At 42.2% G+C, this 13,168-nt stretch overlaps 1 protein-coding gene across 1 annotated transcript; it reads right to left on the bottom strand.

Moving 5' to 3' along the window:
- Positions 1–579: 579 nt before the first annotated feature.
- Positions 580–11,517, bottom strand: LOC110521473 (UBX domain-containing protein 6). The gene is made up of 11 exons (XM_021599048.2): positions 11,291–11,517; positions 10,192–10,349; positions 6,873–6,937; positions 6,640–6,762; positions 6,362–6,459; positions 5,134–5,209; positions 4,354–4,438; positions 3,995–4,214; positions 3,173–3,303; positions 1,657–1,805; positions 580–1,538 (listed from the first exon to the last, which is right to left on the bottom strand). Exons 1-11 carry the CDS (start codon positions 11,371–11,373, stop codon positions 1,413–1,415), a joined length of 1,314 nt encoding a protein of 437 aa, XP_021454723.1. The 5' UTR covers positions 11,374–11,517; the 3' UTR covers positions 580–1,412.
- Positions 11,518–13,168: the final 1,651 nt, after the last annotated feature.

The following is a 13,168-nucleotide window of genomic DNA, read 5'->3' as shown; positions in this document are numbered from 1 at the left end:
TAAGCGCAAACCAGATGGGATGGTAAATGCATTCATGAAGCTGGTTGAAAGAATGCCAAGCATGTGCAAAGTTGTCAAGGCACAGGGTGGCTTCTTTGAAGAATATCAAATATTTTCATTTGGTTACATGATTCCATGTGTTATTTCCTAGTACGATGAAACAAAAACCCTGGAATGAGTGTGCCCAAACTTGACTGTGTATATATGCAGTTGTTTAAAAAAAATACTTGACCTGGTTGAATTGTTTAAATGTACTGCACTTTTATATGCCTTGTTCCCCTTCCTTATCTGGATACCTTTATCAACATCCCCCCACTCATCCCTGTGTGGTTTCAATATGGCAGGTGCTGTTTCAGGCTGCTAAACAGTGCTTTTTGTGTTCTTAATAATGGTTTAGAGGTGGAACAGGTAATGGCCAGCCATTATTAAAAACATTGCCAATGAAAGGCAAACTGCAGAGACATTCAGAATGCTTTCCTGTCCCAGTTTTCAGGTATGATTAAAGGTCTCACTTTGTCTTTAAATAAAGCAATATTTAAATGTGCATATACTGACGAAAGATAAAACACATGATTCAGCTTTGATACTTACAGCATTACCTTCATTATAGCGATTCCTAAACAAGGTTAGGAAAACATTTAGATCAACAGAGACCAGCTTTGCTAATCGCTGCTGTAATGAGAACTAGTGTTGCTGTTCATGTCTAAACTGAAACATTGGATAAGTTATGGCTGCCTGTGTGCAGTGCACAGGTTACACAGATGCTGTGAGAAGAGGTAGATTGTCATCCCAGGCAGCACTGGATCAAGACCTCAGCTCATTGTTGGTCTCAAGTGTTGATTACAGATTACCATGTTGCTGAGAAATCTAATGAAATTAGCCAAGTAGTAACTGCTGTCCAGTAACCTTCACTTTTGAAGGTATAATTTGACATGTTTGCTGCTGCTACTAATCTCAAATACAATATTACAGGCTCCATCTGAAATAATGGCTTAACCAATAACTATTATACATTGTAGTCCACAGCTGGTCTGGCTCACAAAAAACAGCTACTGAATCCTAACCACTAGACAAGCAGTGTCGTCCACCACTCACATGTAAAGCTAGAACTGTATCTGAATATTTGTTGTAAAAGCAGGATTTATGTTGGAGCAGAGCAGAATGGGGTCTCATACCATGCTAAGGTGACTGATTGCCTAACCGTAGGTGTAAGGGAGCCATTTCACAGTCCTCATCCTACATTCAGGGTACAATACAAATAACACTGAATGGCGTTTGTCTCTTCCCCCCCCAATCTCTCGTCCTTTAATGGATTAGTAGTTATTTCTACAGCCTTAAATGTGGTTTGGGGATGAAGGTGTCATCTCCAACCTGGGAGGGGTAGGAGACCCAGGGACAAACACCGCTTCTGCTCAGCTAAGGGTCTGAATATTCTCCAATAGCTCTGGCTTGAGGAGTGCAGAGCTCTTTCCACCACCAGCTGCAATGTCCGCTTGAACTGCGGCATCCCAGGAAAACGTCAGCAGAACCGCAGGGACCTCCAAGAGAGACAGACACTAGTCAGAACCTTCCCTTTGTACAACAAAAGTAAATGGATGGAATTGTTTATTTTGCCTGACATTTACATTTGTGACAATACTGTGTGTCTCTGCTTACCAGGCTACATTCATTCAGGGCCAGCTCTAGGTCCTCCTGGAGTTTGTGTCCTCCAGGTGCCACCAGCTCAAAGGGCTGCCAGCCATCTACCAGAGAGTCCCGCACAAACTGGAAGAGCACAGACACCTTGTCCCAGGCCAGGAAAGTGCCTGAAGGGCATAATGTGTGATAAGAGAGCCATTAGCCAGCCAATACAAGTTTAGTAAAGAGGATACAACTATAAGATGTAAGATACAGTTGAAATCGGAAATTAACTTTCAGTTTTTCACCATTTCTGACATTTAAACCTGGTAGAAATTCCCTGTCTTAGGTCAGTTAGGATCACCAGTTTATTTTAAGAATGTGAAATGTCAGAATAACAGCAGAGAGAATGATTTATTTCAGCTTTTATTTCTTTCATCACATTCCCAGTGGGTCAGAAGTTTACGTACACCCAATTAGTATTTGGTAGCATTGCCTTTAAATTGTTTAACTTTGGTCAAATGTTTTGGGTAGCCTTCCACAATAAGTTGGGTGAATTTTGGCCCGTTCCTCCTGACAGAACTGGTGTAACAGTCAGTTTTGTAGGCCTCCTTGCTGGCACATGCTTTTTCAGTTATGCCCACACATTTTCTATTCAATTGAGGTGATGGCCACTCCAATGTCCTTAAGCCATTTTGACGACACAACTTTGGAAGTATGCTTAAATCATTGTGCATTTGGAAGACCCATTTGTGACCAAGCTTTAACTTCCTGACTGATGTCTTGATGTTGCTATAATATATCCACATAATTTTTGTTCCTCATGATGTCATCTATTTTGTGAAGTGCACCAGTCCCTCCTGCAGCAAAGCACCCGGGTGCTTCACGGTTGAGAGTATATCCTTCAGCTTGTCCTTCAGCTTGCAAGCCTACACCCTTTTCCTCCTGTTTATATTTGCGTACTATTGTTTGATCAGATGAACGTGGTAGCTTCTGGCGTTTGGAAATTGCTCTCAAGGATGAACCAGACTTTCTGTGATTTCCCTATGTCAAGCAAAGAGGCACTGAGTTTGAAGGTAGGCCTTGAAATACTTCCACAGGTACACCGCCAATTGACTCAAATTATATAAATTAGCCTATCAGAAGCTTCTAAAGCCATGACATCATTTTCTGGAATTTTCCAAGCTGTTTAAAGGCACAGTCAACTTAGTGTATGTAAACTTCTGACCCACTGGAATTGTGATACAGTGAATTATAAGTGAAATAATCTGTCTGTAAACAATTGTTAGAAAAATGACTTGTGTCATGCACAAAGTAGATGTCCTAACCGACTTGCCAAAACTATAGTTTGTTAACAAGACATTTGTAGAGTGGTTGAAAAACTAGTTTTAATGACTCCAACCAAAATGTATGTAAACTTTCAACTGCAATCAAATTGAGGCTACTGCAAAATATACATACAAATGACTATCCATGTCAACGAGCTTCTTCGCTCATATCTTGTTTATACATCTGCTTATCACATTAAAGTAGGTGTTTGTTGGCAGATACAGACCCTGCAGTATGTTTCCATCAGGCAGTCGTACTCTCAGCAGGGTGTAATTGTACTTCCTCCTCTCCCTCTGCTCCTCTCTCTCCCGCATGGCCTTGGTACGCAGCATAGTGTTCTTGTCCACCCCCTCGTTCCTGAATACCACACAACCACCAAGAATGCACCTTAACACAAAACTGGAAAACCCCCCCAACAAGAATACACGTCATGTGCACTAACCAAGTGAACCCTACTAACACTAATACAGTAATCATTTTATACAATAAAGTCATCTCTTAAAGATGCAGAAATCACTCTGCCATTTCCTGGTTGCTAATATTCTAATCCTTTCTGTTTGTGACTAAACAAGTATAGTGTAGAGCAGTGGTCACCAACTGGTTGATCGTGACCGAGTGGTCAATCACCAAACATTTCTGTAGAAAAGCCAACGATAAAGGCTTGCGTTCCTTTTTTTCTTCATGTTGCGCTGTTGGTGGTAGGTACACTTGATTCGCAAGCCTTGTGCACCGGGTAGGCAAAGTGTTCTCATTTTCAACCATTCCATTCGTCTGAAAAGACAAACTTGCCGATCTGGCGGACCGGGAGATCTGTGGCTAAATCGAGTGAGCATACTGCGCTGGCTAATCGAATAGTTCAAATCACCGTGCCTACCTACAGCTTCCATAACCCCTGCCACAGCAAAGAAATAGCGCACATAGAACAGGTCTACCGTTTCTTAGACTTGCTTTCAATGGGAATGACAGATCTATAGCACACATTTCTATGTGAATTTGGCCAGGTTGCTCAAAAAGTGACATATTGCAACTTTAAAGAATGAGTCCATACTTTTGCTGCTGCTCCCTCTTGAGCTCTTCTGCAGTGAGGTTGTAGAATTCTGGGGGAAGTTCGAAGCGCATGGCGTTGGGTGAGGGTCTGAAGGCCTGGGGCTGGCGGTCCAGCTGGGCTCTGACTGGCTCTCCCCTCTGCAGCCGGTCCCTACTCTCCTTCATCACCTCCAGGGATTCTGAATCATGCTCCATCAGCACCAGGAACTCCTCACTCTCCTCTGGGAAAGGAAGACAATCAGCTAATCAATTTCCCAAATGCAATCCAACCACTTACCCCTGGTACCCCCTATAGTACAGTAAGCATACTAGGCCACACAGACAATAGGAAGCATAGACTGTGCATTTGAATGGGTTTACCTTGTCCTTCCACATCCAGCATGATGCTCTGAAAGCCCATAGCTTCCAAGAATTCCCGACTACCCTCCACAGTCTTCACCTTTTCCTACAGAGAGAGAGAGATCAGACAGCAAGAAAGAGACCAGTGAATGTACCACAGCGACAGAAAACATTGAGTCTCACATTACCCTCCACATGTCTCAAATACAGTGGTGGGGAAAAGTACCCAAGTCTCATACTTGAGTAAAAGTATAGATACTGTACCTTAATAGAAAATGACTAAAGTAAAATTGAAATTCACCCAGTAAAATACTACTTGACTAAAAGTATTTGGTTTTAAATACACTTAGGTATCAAAAGTAAATGAAATTGCTAAAATATACTTAAGTATCAAAAATAAAAGTATAAATAATTTAAAATTCCTTATATAAAGCAAACGACACCATTTTCTTGTTAAAAAAACAAACAAAAAAACGTACGAATAGCCAAGGGCACAATCTTACACTTGGACTTTATTTACAAAAGATGCATGTGTTTAGTGAGTGCAACAGACCAGAGGCAGTAGGGATGACCACGTGTTCTCTTGATAAGTGTGTGAATGACAATTTTCCTGTCCAGCTAAGCATTCAAAATGTAACAAGTACTGGTTGACATGGAAAATGTGTGGAGAAAATTATATATTTTCTTTAGGAATGTAGTGATGTAAAAGTTGTAAAAAAATATAAATAGTAAAGTACAGATTAAAAAAACTACGTAAATAGTACTCTAAAGTACTATTTTTACACCACTGCTCAAATATACCTGGAACACCTTGTTGCTGAGTTTGATCTTCCTGTACTTCTCCTCTGTCGGGTTCTTACAGATGTTTTCAATGTACCTGACAAGATGGGGGAAAAATGATGGGGTGTCAAGACACGGTGTGAATTCTTGTCAATGTACACTCAGTGGCCAGTTTGTTCGGTACACCACCCCGTTCACACACATGGTTCGCTCTACAGACAGTAAGTCACGTGGCCTGCTATATAAAGAAACTTTGAGCGTGATATGCGCGCCAGATTCTGTATCTCAAATGGATGGCCTCCAAGGCTTTTCACATACAGTGTCTAGGGTTTACAGAGAATGGTGCGGAAAAAAAATAAACATCCAGTCAACAGCAATCCTGTGGGCGAAAACAGCTTGTTGATGAAAGGAGCATGGAAATAATTGTGCATGCTAACAGGCGGGCCACAAACAGGAAAATAACGGCGAAGTACAACAGTGGTGTGCAGAACAACATCTAGGTCACAACTTGTCAGTCCTTGTCATGGATGGGCTATTGCAGCAGACAACCACACTGAGTTCAACTCCTATCAGCTAAAAACAAAAAGAAGTGGCACCAGTAGGTACGCGATCACCAACACTGGACAATTGCGGAGTGTATAAACGTTGCCTGGTCCGACAGATCCCGGTTCCTGTTGCATCATGCTGATTGCAGAGTCAGGATTTGTCATAAGTAGCATGAGTCTGTGGCCCCATCCTGCCTGATATCAACGGTATAGGCTGGTGGTGGTGTAATGTTGTGGAGAATGTTTTCCTGGCACACAATAGGTCCCTTGATACCAATTGAGCAACGGTTCCATGCCCCAAAGAATTCAGGTTGTTCTGGAGGCAACGGTGGGTCCAACCCGGTACTAAATGGGTGTACCTAAAAAAACCGGGCCACTGAGTGTATATCACACATTCTAAACGGGGTGTTTCGAAACCTGAATGCTGACAGTCGTGATATATCAGACCATATACCACGGGTATGACAAAACATTTGTTTTTACTGCTCTAATTAAGTTGGTAAACATTTTATAATGGCAATAAGGAACCTCTGGAGTTTGTGATATATGGCCAATATACCACGGCTAAGGGCTGTGTCCAGGCACTCCGCATTGCGTCGTGCTTAAGAACAGCCCTTAGCCGTGGTATATTGGTCATATACTACACACCCTCGTACTTTATTGCTTAATTATAGGACAGTTCCATCCCCCTCCATGTTTCTCACTTGCTTATGATGTCCACTGCAGCCTTGACTTTCTCCCTGTCCTTGTTGAAGGTATGAACCATCATAATGGAAGCCTCCACTGCATCCTCTTCAAACCGCTGTTGGACAAGACGAGGTTAATCATGTGTAGTCAGGACCATACTAATCAAAAAGGATGGTTTGTGGCAAATTAGTGCTAAGACTTTTTACATCAATACTTCATATCAAAATCAGATCATGATAATTATGCAATCATGATATCATAAGACTTTAAAAATGAGAATCACTTCCGGACCTACCATGAAAATGGCCGCTTTAATGTGCACATCTCTCTCGCTCTTAGTTAAGGTGGCTCCAGTAAGCGGGCAAGTGAAATACACACCTGTTACTGAGAGAAATGCCAGATCCTTAACATTGGAGCCCTGTAAAAGATTACATATACTAGCGATAAATGACAGACAACTCAATGGCACAAATAATTTCTTTGTGAGCAACAGTAAAGGAAAGTTAATTGATTTAATGTCTTCCTTGCCTCAACAGCAGTTGTCTTTTCCTTCTCAGCTACTGCTGCAGCTTCTGCCTCAAGCTCTCTTTTCACTGTGAAAAATGATGAAAGACCATTACCCACAACCCAATTCTTTATTTCTGATTATTTATTTGACTACTGCTGTGAAACACCTGCAGTCTTGACATCAGTCATTTAGCAGCAGTTCTTGGATGCATACACAACCAGTCAAAAGTTTTAGAACACCTACTCATTCAGTTTCTTTGACTATTTTCTACATTGTAGAATAATAGTGAAGACATCAAAACTATGAAATAACACATATGGAATCATGTAAACAAAAAAAGTTTTAAACAATTCAAAATCCATTTTATATTTGAGATTCTTCAAACTAGCCACCCTTCGCCTTGACAGCTTTGCAGAAGCTTGGCATTCTCTCGACCAGCTTCATGGGGTAGTCACCTGGAATGCATTTCAATTAACAGGTGTGCCTTGTTAAGTTAATTTTGGGAATTTCTTTCCTTAATGTGTTTCAGCCAATCAGTTGTGTTGTGACAAGGTAGGGGTGGGACAGAGGATAGCCCTTTTGGTAAAATACCAGGTCCATATTACGGCAAGAACAGCTCAAATAAGCAAAGAGAAAAAAACAGTCCATCATTACTTTAAGACATGAAGGTCAGTCAATACGGAACATTTCAAGAACTTTGAAAGTTTCTTCAAGTGCAGTCGCAAAAACCACCAAGCGCTATGATGAAACTGGCTCTCATGAGGACCACCAAAGGAATAGAAGACAGAAGCAGAGTTAACTCTGCTGCAGAGGATAAGTTCATTAGAGTTACCAGCCTCAGAAATTGCAGCCCAAATAAATGCTTCAGAGTTCAAGTAACAGACACATCTCAACATCAACTGTTCAGAGGAGACTGTGTGAATCAGGCCTTCAGGGTCGAATTGCGGCAAAGAAACCACTACTAAAGAATACCCTGGATTTCTAAGGTCTTTGAAAACCAAGTTAACAAAACAGATCACCGACTATTTCAAATCCCACCGTACCTTCTCCGCTACGCAATCTGGCTTCTGAGCTGGTCATGTGTGCACCTCAGCCACACTCAAGGTCCTAAACAACAATATTATAACCGCCATCGATAAAAGACAATACTGTGCAGCTGTATTCATCGACCTGGCCAAGGCTTTCGACTCTGTCAATCACTGCATTCTTATCGGCAGACTCAACAGCCTTGGTTTCTCAAATTACTGCCTCGCCTGGTTCACCAACTACTTCTCTGATAGAGTTCAGTGTGTCAAATCGGAGGGCATGTTGTCCGGACCTCTGGCAGTCTATGGGGGTGCCACAGGGTTCAATTCTTGGGCTGACTCTTTTCTCTGTATACATCAACGATGTCGCTCTTGCTGCTGGTGATTCTCTGATCCACCTCTACGCAGACGACACCATTCTGTAAACTTCTGGCCCTTCTTTGGACACTGTGTTAACAAACCTCCAGACGAGCTTCAATGCTATACAACTCTCCTTCTGTTGCCTCCAACTGCTCTTAAATGCAAATAAAACTAAATGCATGCTCTTCAGCCGATCACTGCCCACACCTGCCCGCCCTTCCGGCATCACTACTCTGGACGGTTCTGACTTTGTATTTGTCGACATATTCTAATATCTAGGTGTCTGGTTAGACTGTAAACTCTTCTTCCAGACTCATTAAGCATCTCAAATCCAAAATTAAATCTAGAATTGGCTTCCTATTTCGTAACAAAACATCCTTCACTCATGCTGCCAAACATACCCTTGTAAAACTGACTATCGTACCGATCCTCAACTTTGGCGATGTCATTTACAAAATAACCTCCAACACTACTCAGCAATTTGAATGCAGTCTATCACAGTGCCGTCCGTTTTGTCAACAAAGCCCCATACACTACCCACCACTGAGACCTGTATGCTCTCGTTGGCTGGCCCTCGCTACATATCCGTCGACAAACCCACTGGCTCCAGGTCATCTATAAGCCTTTGCTAGGTAAAGCCCGGCCGGATCTCAGCTCACTGGTCACCATAGCAGCATGCGCTCCAGCAGGTATATTTCACTGGTCCCCCCAAAGCCAACTCCTCCGTGGGCCGCCTTTCCTTCCAGTTCTCTGCTGCCAATGACTGGAACGAACTGCAAAAATCACTGAAGCTGGAGACTCATATCTCCCTCACGCACTTTAAGCATCAGCTGTCAGAGCAGCTTACAGATCATTGCACCTGTACATAGCCCATCTGTAAATAGCCCATCCAACTACCTCATCCCACAATGTTATTTATTTTGCTCCTTTGCACCCCAGTATCTGTACTTGCACATTCATCTTCTGCACTTCTATCACTCCAGTGTTTAATTGCTGAATTGTAATTATTTCACCACTATAGCCTATTTATTGCCTTACTTCATTTGCACACTGTATAGACTTTTTCTATTGTGTTACTAAGTTTTTTTATTCCATGTGTAACTCAGCGTTGTTTGTGTCGCACTGCTTTGCTTTATCTTGGCCAGGTCACAGTTGTAAATGAGAACTTGTTCTCAACTGGCCTACCTGGTTGAAAAACAGTGGAATAAAAAAAGAAGAGACTTGCTTGGGCCAAGAAACATGAGCAATGGATTTTAGACCGGTGGAAATTGGTCCTTTGGTCTGGAGTCCAAATTTGAGATTTTTGGTTCCAACTGCTGTGTCTTTGCGAGATGCAGTGTTGGTGAACGGATGATCTCCGCTTGTGTATTTCCCACCGTAAAGCATGGAGGAGGTGGTGTTATGGTGCTTTGCTGGTGACACTGTGATTTAGAATTCGAGGCACACAATCAATATGGCTACCACAGCATTCTGGAGCGATATGCCATCCTATCATTTGTTTTTCAACAGGACAATGACCCCTCTCGGCTGTGTATGGGCTATTTCATGAAGGAGAGTGATGGAGTGCTGAATCAAATTACCTGACTGCCACAATCCCCCAACCAAATTGAGATGGTTTGGGATGAGTTGGACTGCAGAGTGACAGAAAAGTAGCCAACAAGTGCTCAGCATATGTGGAAACTCCTTCAAGAACGTTCCAGGTGAAGCTGGTTGAGAGAATGCCAAGAGTGTGCAAAACTGTCATCAAGGCAAAGGGTGGCTGCTTTGAAGAATCCAAAATATATTTTGATTTGTTTATCGCTTTTTTGGTTACCATATTATTCCATATGTGTTATTCATAGTTTTGATGTCTTCACTATTATTCTACACTGTAGAAAATAGTAAAAATAAAGAAAATCCTTGAATGAGTAGGTGTTCTAAAACTTTTGACCGGTAGTGTAGGTATCTAGCTCACCCTGGAGCCGGATGACATCCTGTGAGGTTTGTACCCGTGGGCGTGGCTGCCCCTCGATCCTGGCCAAGGCTGCAGCCCCTGCCTTCTGAGCTCCTTCAGTAGGAGCAACATAACATGGCTTGGCAGGGCCACTGCTCTGCACCACTTGGGGCTTGGCGCTGCAGGGGACACATTCAACATTTGACTGCAAGATGTGACGTATAAAGTCATATAGCCATCATATAGCCAGCCATCTGTACTCACAAGGGCTAGTCTTTGATCAGTTCCATTACATTAGACAAAAGAGTCATTGGACGAAGATGTCTTCTATATGGGCCCCTTTGCTCAGTCTGAACATTAACACTCGTCACTTGCTGTACGGTTTTGTAAACATAACACTTACATTTTTCATATAAGCGACAAATAATGTAAGAAAAGTTCAAATAAGGGTTTCCCAACTCGTTTGACGTTCTGGTTTTTGCCCTAACACTACACAGCTGATTCAAGTAATCAACTAATCATGAAGCTTTGATAATTTGAATCAGCTGTGTAGTGTTAGGGCAAAAACCAAAACGTGCACTGAGTTTGGGAATCGCTGGGATAAATTGATAAACATTTGTTAGGGTTAGTGTTCCCACACGGCCATGTCTCATCGCTTGTTAACGGAAAACCGATGGAAGACCAGAGGCGACCACCTGTGTTAATTAGCGTGCTCCGACACATGTGTAAGCTTAACTCAGGAAGTGTTGTTTCGTTGGAGGCACCCATAGCTGTATGGATCTGTGTAAAATTCCTACAGTAAGAGTGTGTATGATATATATTTGTTTAAAGATTACTCGGTGACGAAATATTAGGGTCATATGTTTCGAAAGCCTTATCGCAAGAGATTATTGACCAGTCTAAACTTGAAACTGTCGGGAAAACCAGGGAGAAGGCAGAATGCCGACTGGAATTTGAGAACTAGGTTCACCCTGTCCTGAACATTAGAAAAGTGAACAACGGAGCCCATCCAAGTAACGGGTGAGGCCAAGGCCCGGTGAAGGCAACTCTACGAAACTGTGATTTGAAACTAAACTGACAACAGCATAGCAGCTATCGTTAGCTCGCAAAGTTTGTTTACCTAGCGTCTTCTGTGAGTTTCTTTCCTGGCCCAGCTGACTTGAATTTTAAATCTTTCTTCATATCCTCGAAAAATTTCTTCATTGTTTACTGTTTATCACAGTAAAATAGCCTGGGAATACAGCACAGGTGAATAGGTGCGCTGAGGTGAGAAAGCTTAGTAAATTGTTGCCATCAAAATGCTAGGGAGGAAGTGGACCGGAAACTGGTGTCATTTATTAATGGTAAATTGTGTACATCAGCCTCTGGTGGTCTGGAGGATGTACAATCATGATGCTGTGTTCCAACGAAATACATTAATCCTGAAATTAATAAATTGACAAAAATAAGTATCATAAAATAAAATGTAGTATTAAGAGTTAGCTTAGCACAAAGTAAAACGTATTTTGTAAACGTTTTAGATGCTTATTTTAAAACCTACATGAACTGGAGGTAGACATTTTTAAATGGTCTCAAATACCAGTGTAACATTCAATTAAACTCGTGTTAGAACTGGAAAAATAAAATTGGAGGCCGAACACTTATCGTGAGCATTTCTGATATCGTTCATTACGATATCCCAAGTGGCGACGTGGTCTAACACACTGCATCTCTGGTTCGATCCCGAGCTGTAGCACAACCGGCGTGATCGGGGGTCTCATAGGGCGGCACACAATTGTCCCAGCGTCGTCCAGCTTTGGCCCGGGTAGGCCGTCATTGTAAATAAGAATCTCAATTGATTTGCTTAGTTAAATAAATAAAAAATAACAAGCCTATACTAGAGAAATTTAAGTACATTTTTGTAACCTTTATTTGACTAGGCAAGTCAGTTAACTGGTCAACATAGCAGCACCGACCTGTAGCAGGTGCTCCAGCAAGTATATTTCACTGGTCCCAACGCCAATTCCTCCTTGGGCTGCCTTTCCTTCCAGTTCTTTGCTGCCAATGACTGGAACGAACTGCAAAAATCACTGAAGCTGGAGACTCATCTCTCCCTCATTAGCTTTAAGCACCAGCTGTCAGAGCAGCTCACAGATCACTGCACCTGTACATAGCCCATCTGTAAATAGCCAATCCAACTACCTCATCCCCATACTGTTATTTATTTTGCTCCTTTGCACCCCAGTATCTCTACTTGCACATTCATCTTCTGCACATCTGTCACTCCAGTGTTTAATTGCTATATTGTAATTATGTCGCCACTATGGCCTATTTTTTGCCTTCCCCCCCTTATCCTTCCTCATTTGCACACACTGTTTATAGACTTTTTCTATTGTATTATTGACTGTATGTTTGTTTATTCCATGTGTAACTCTGTGTTGTTGTTTGTGTCGCACTGCTTTGCTTTATCTTGGCCTGGTCGCAGTTGTAAACGAGAACTTGTTCTCAACTAGCCTACCTGGTTAAATAAAGGTTCAATTAAAAAAATTAAGTTAAGAACAAATTCTTAATTTACAATGACGACCTACCCTAACCCGGACGACACTGGGACAATTGTGTGCCACCCTATGGGACTCCCGATCATGCCGCTTGTGATACAGCCCGCGATTGGACCAGGGTCTGTAGTGACACCTCTAGCCCTGAGATGCAGTGCCTTAGACCGCTGTGCCAATCGGGAGCCAATTAAATGGGTTAAATTAAATGGGTTTGCTAATATGGGTTATTGTTAATGGTAAAATGTATGGCTACAACAATCAAACTAGTAGTAAATACGTTTTAAAAAATCTGTGGTGCTTATTGTTCAATTTATCAATATAGATTTAGGCAATATTGGGCTCCGAAGTGGCGCGGCAGTGTAAGGCACTGCATCTCAGTGCTAGAGGTGTCACTACAGACCCTGGTTCGATTCCAGGCTGTATCACAACTGGCCGTGATTTGGAGGCCAAAAAAGCGGCGCACA

The sequence above is a fragment of the Oncorhynchus mykiss genome, chromosome 30 (genome assembly GCF_013265735.2).
Source record: "Oncorhynchus mykiss isolate Arlee chromosome 30, USDA_OmykA_1.1, whole genome shotgun sequence".
Classification (NCBI taxonomy): Eukaryota; Metazoa; Chordata; class Actinopteri; order Salmoniformes; family Salmonidae; genus Oncorhynchus; species Oncorhynchus mykiss.
The sequence above is the reverse complement of the archived record's forward strand: the minus strand, read 5'-3'. Positions and strand labels throughout refer to the sequence as shown.

Coding starts and splice junctions, on each gene's coding strand:
- LOC110521473 (XM_021599048.2), bottom strand. CDS start 11,373: ATGAAGAAATTTTTCGAGGATATGAAGAAAGATTTAAAATTCAAGTCA. Junction 6,938..10,191: donor GGATGTCATCCGGCTCCAGG/GTGAGCTAGATA, acceptor CATTTTTCACAG/TGAAAAGAGAGCTTGAGGCA. Junction 4,215..4,353: donor GCTGGATGTGGAAGGACAAG/GTAAACCCATTC, acceptor TTCCTTTCCCAG/AGGAGAGTGAGGAGTTCCTG.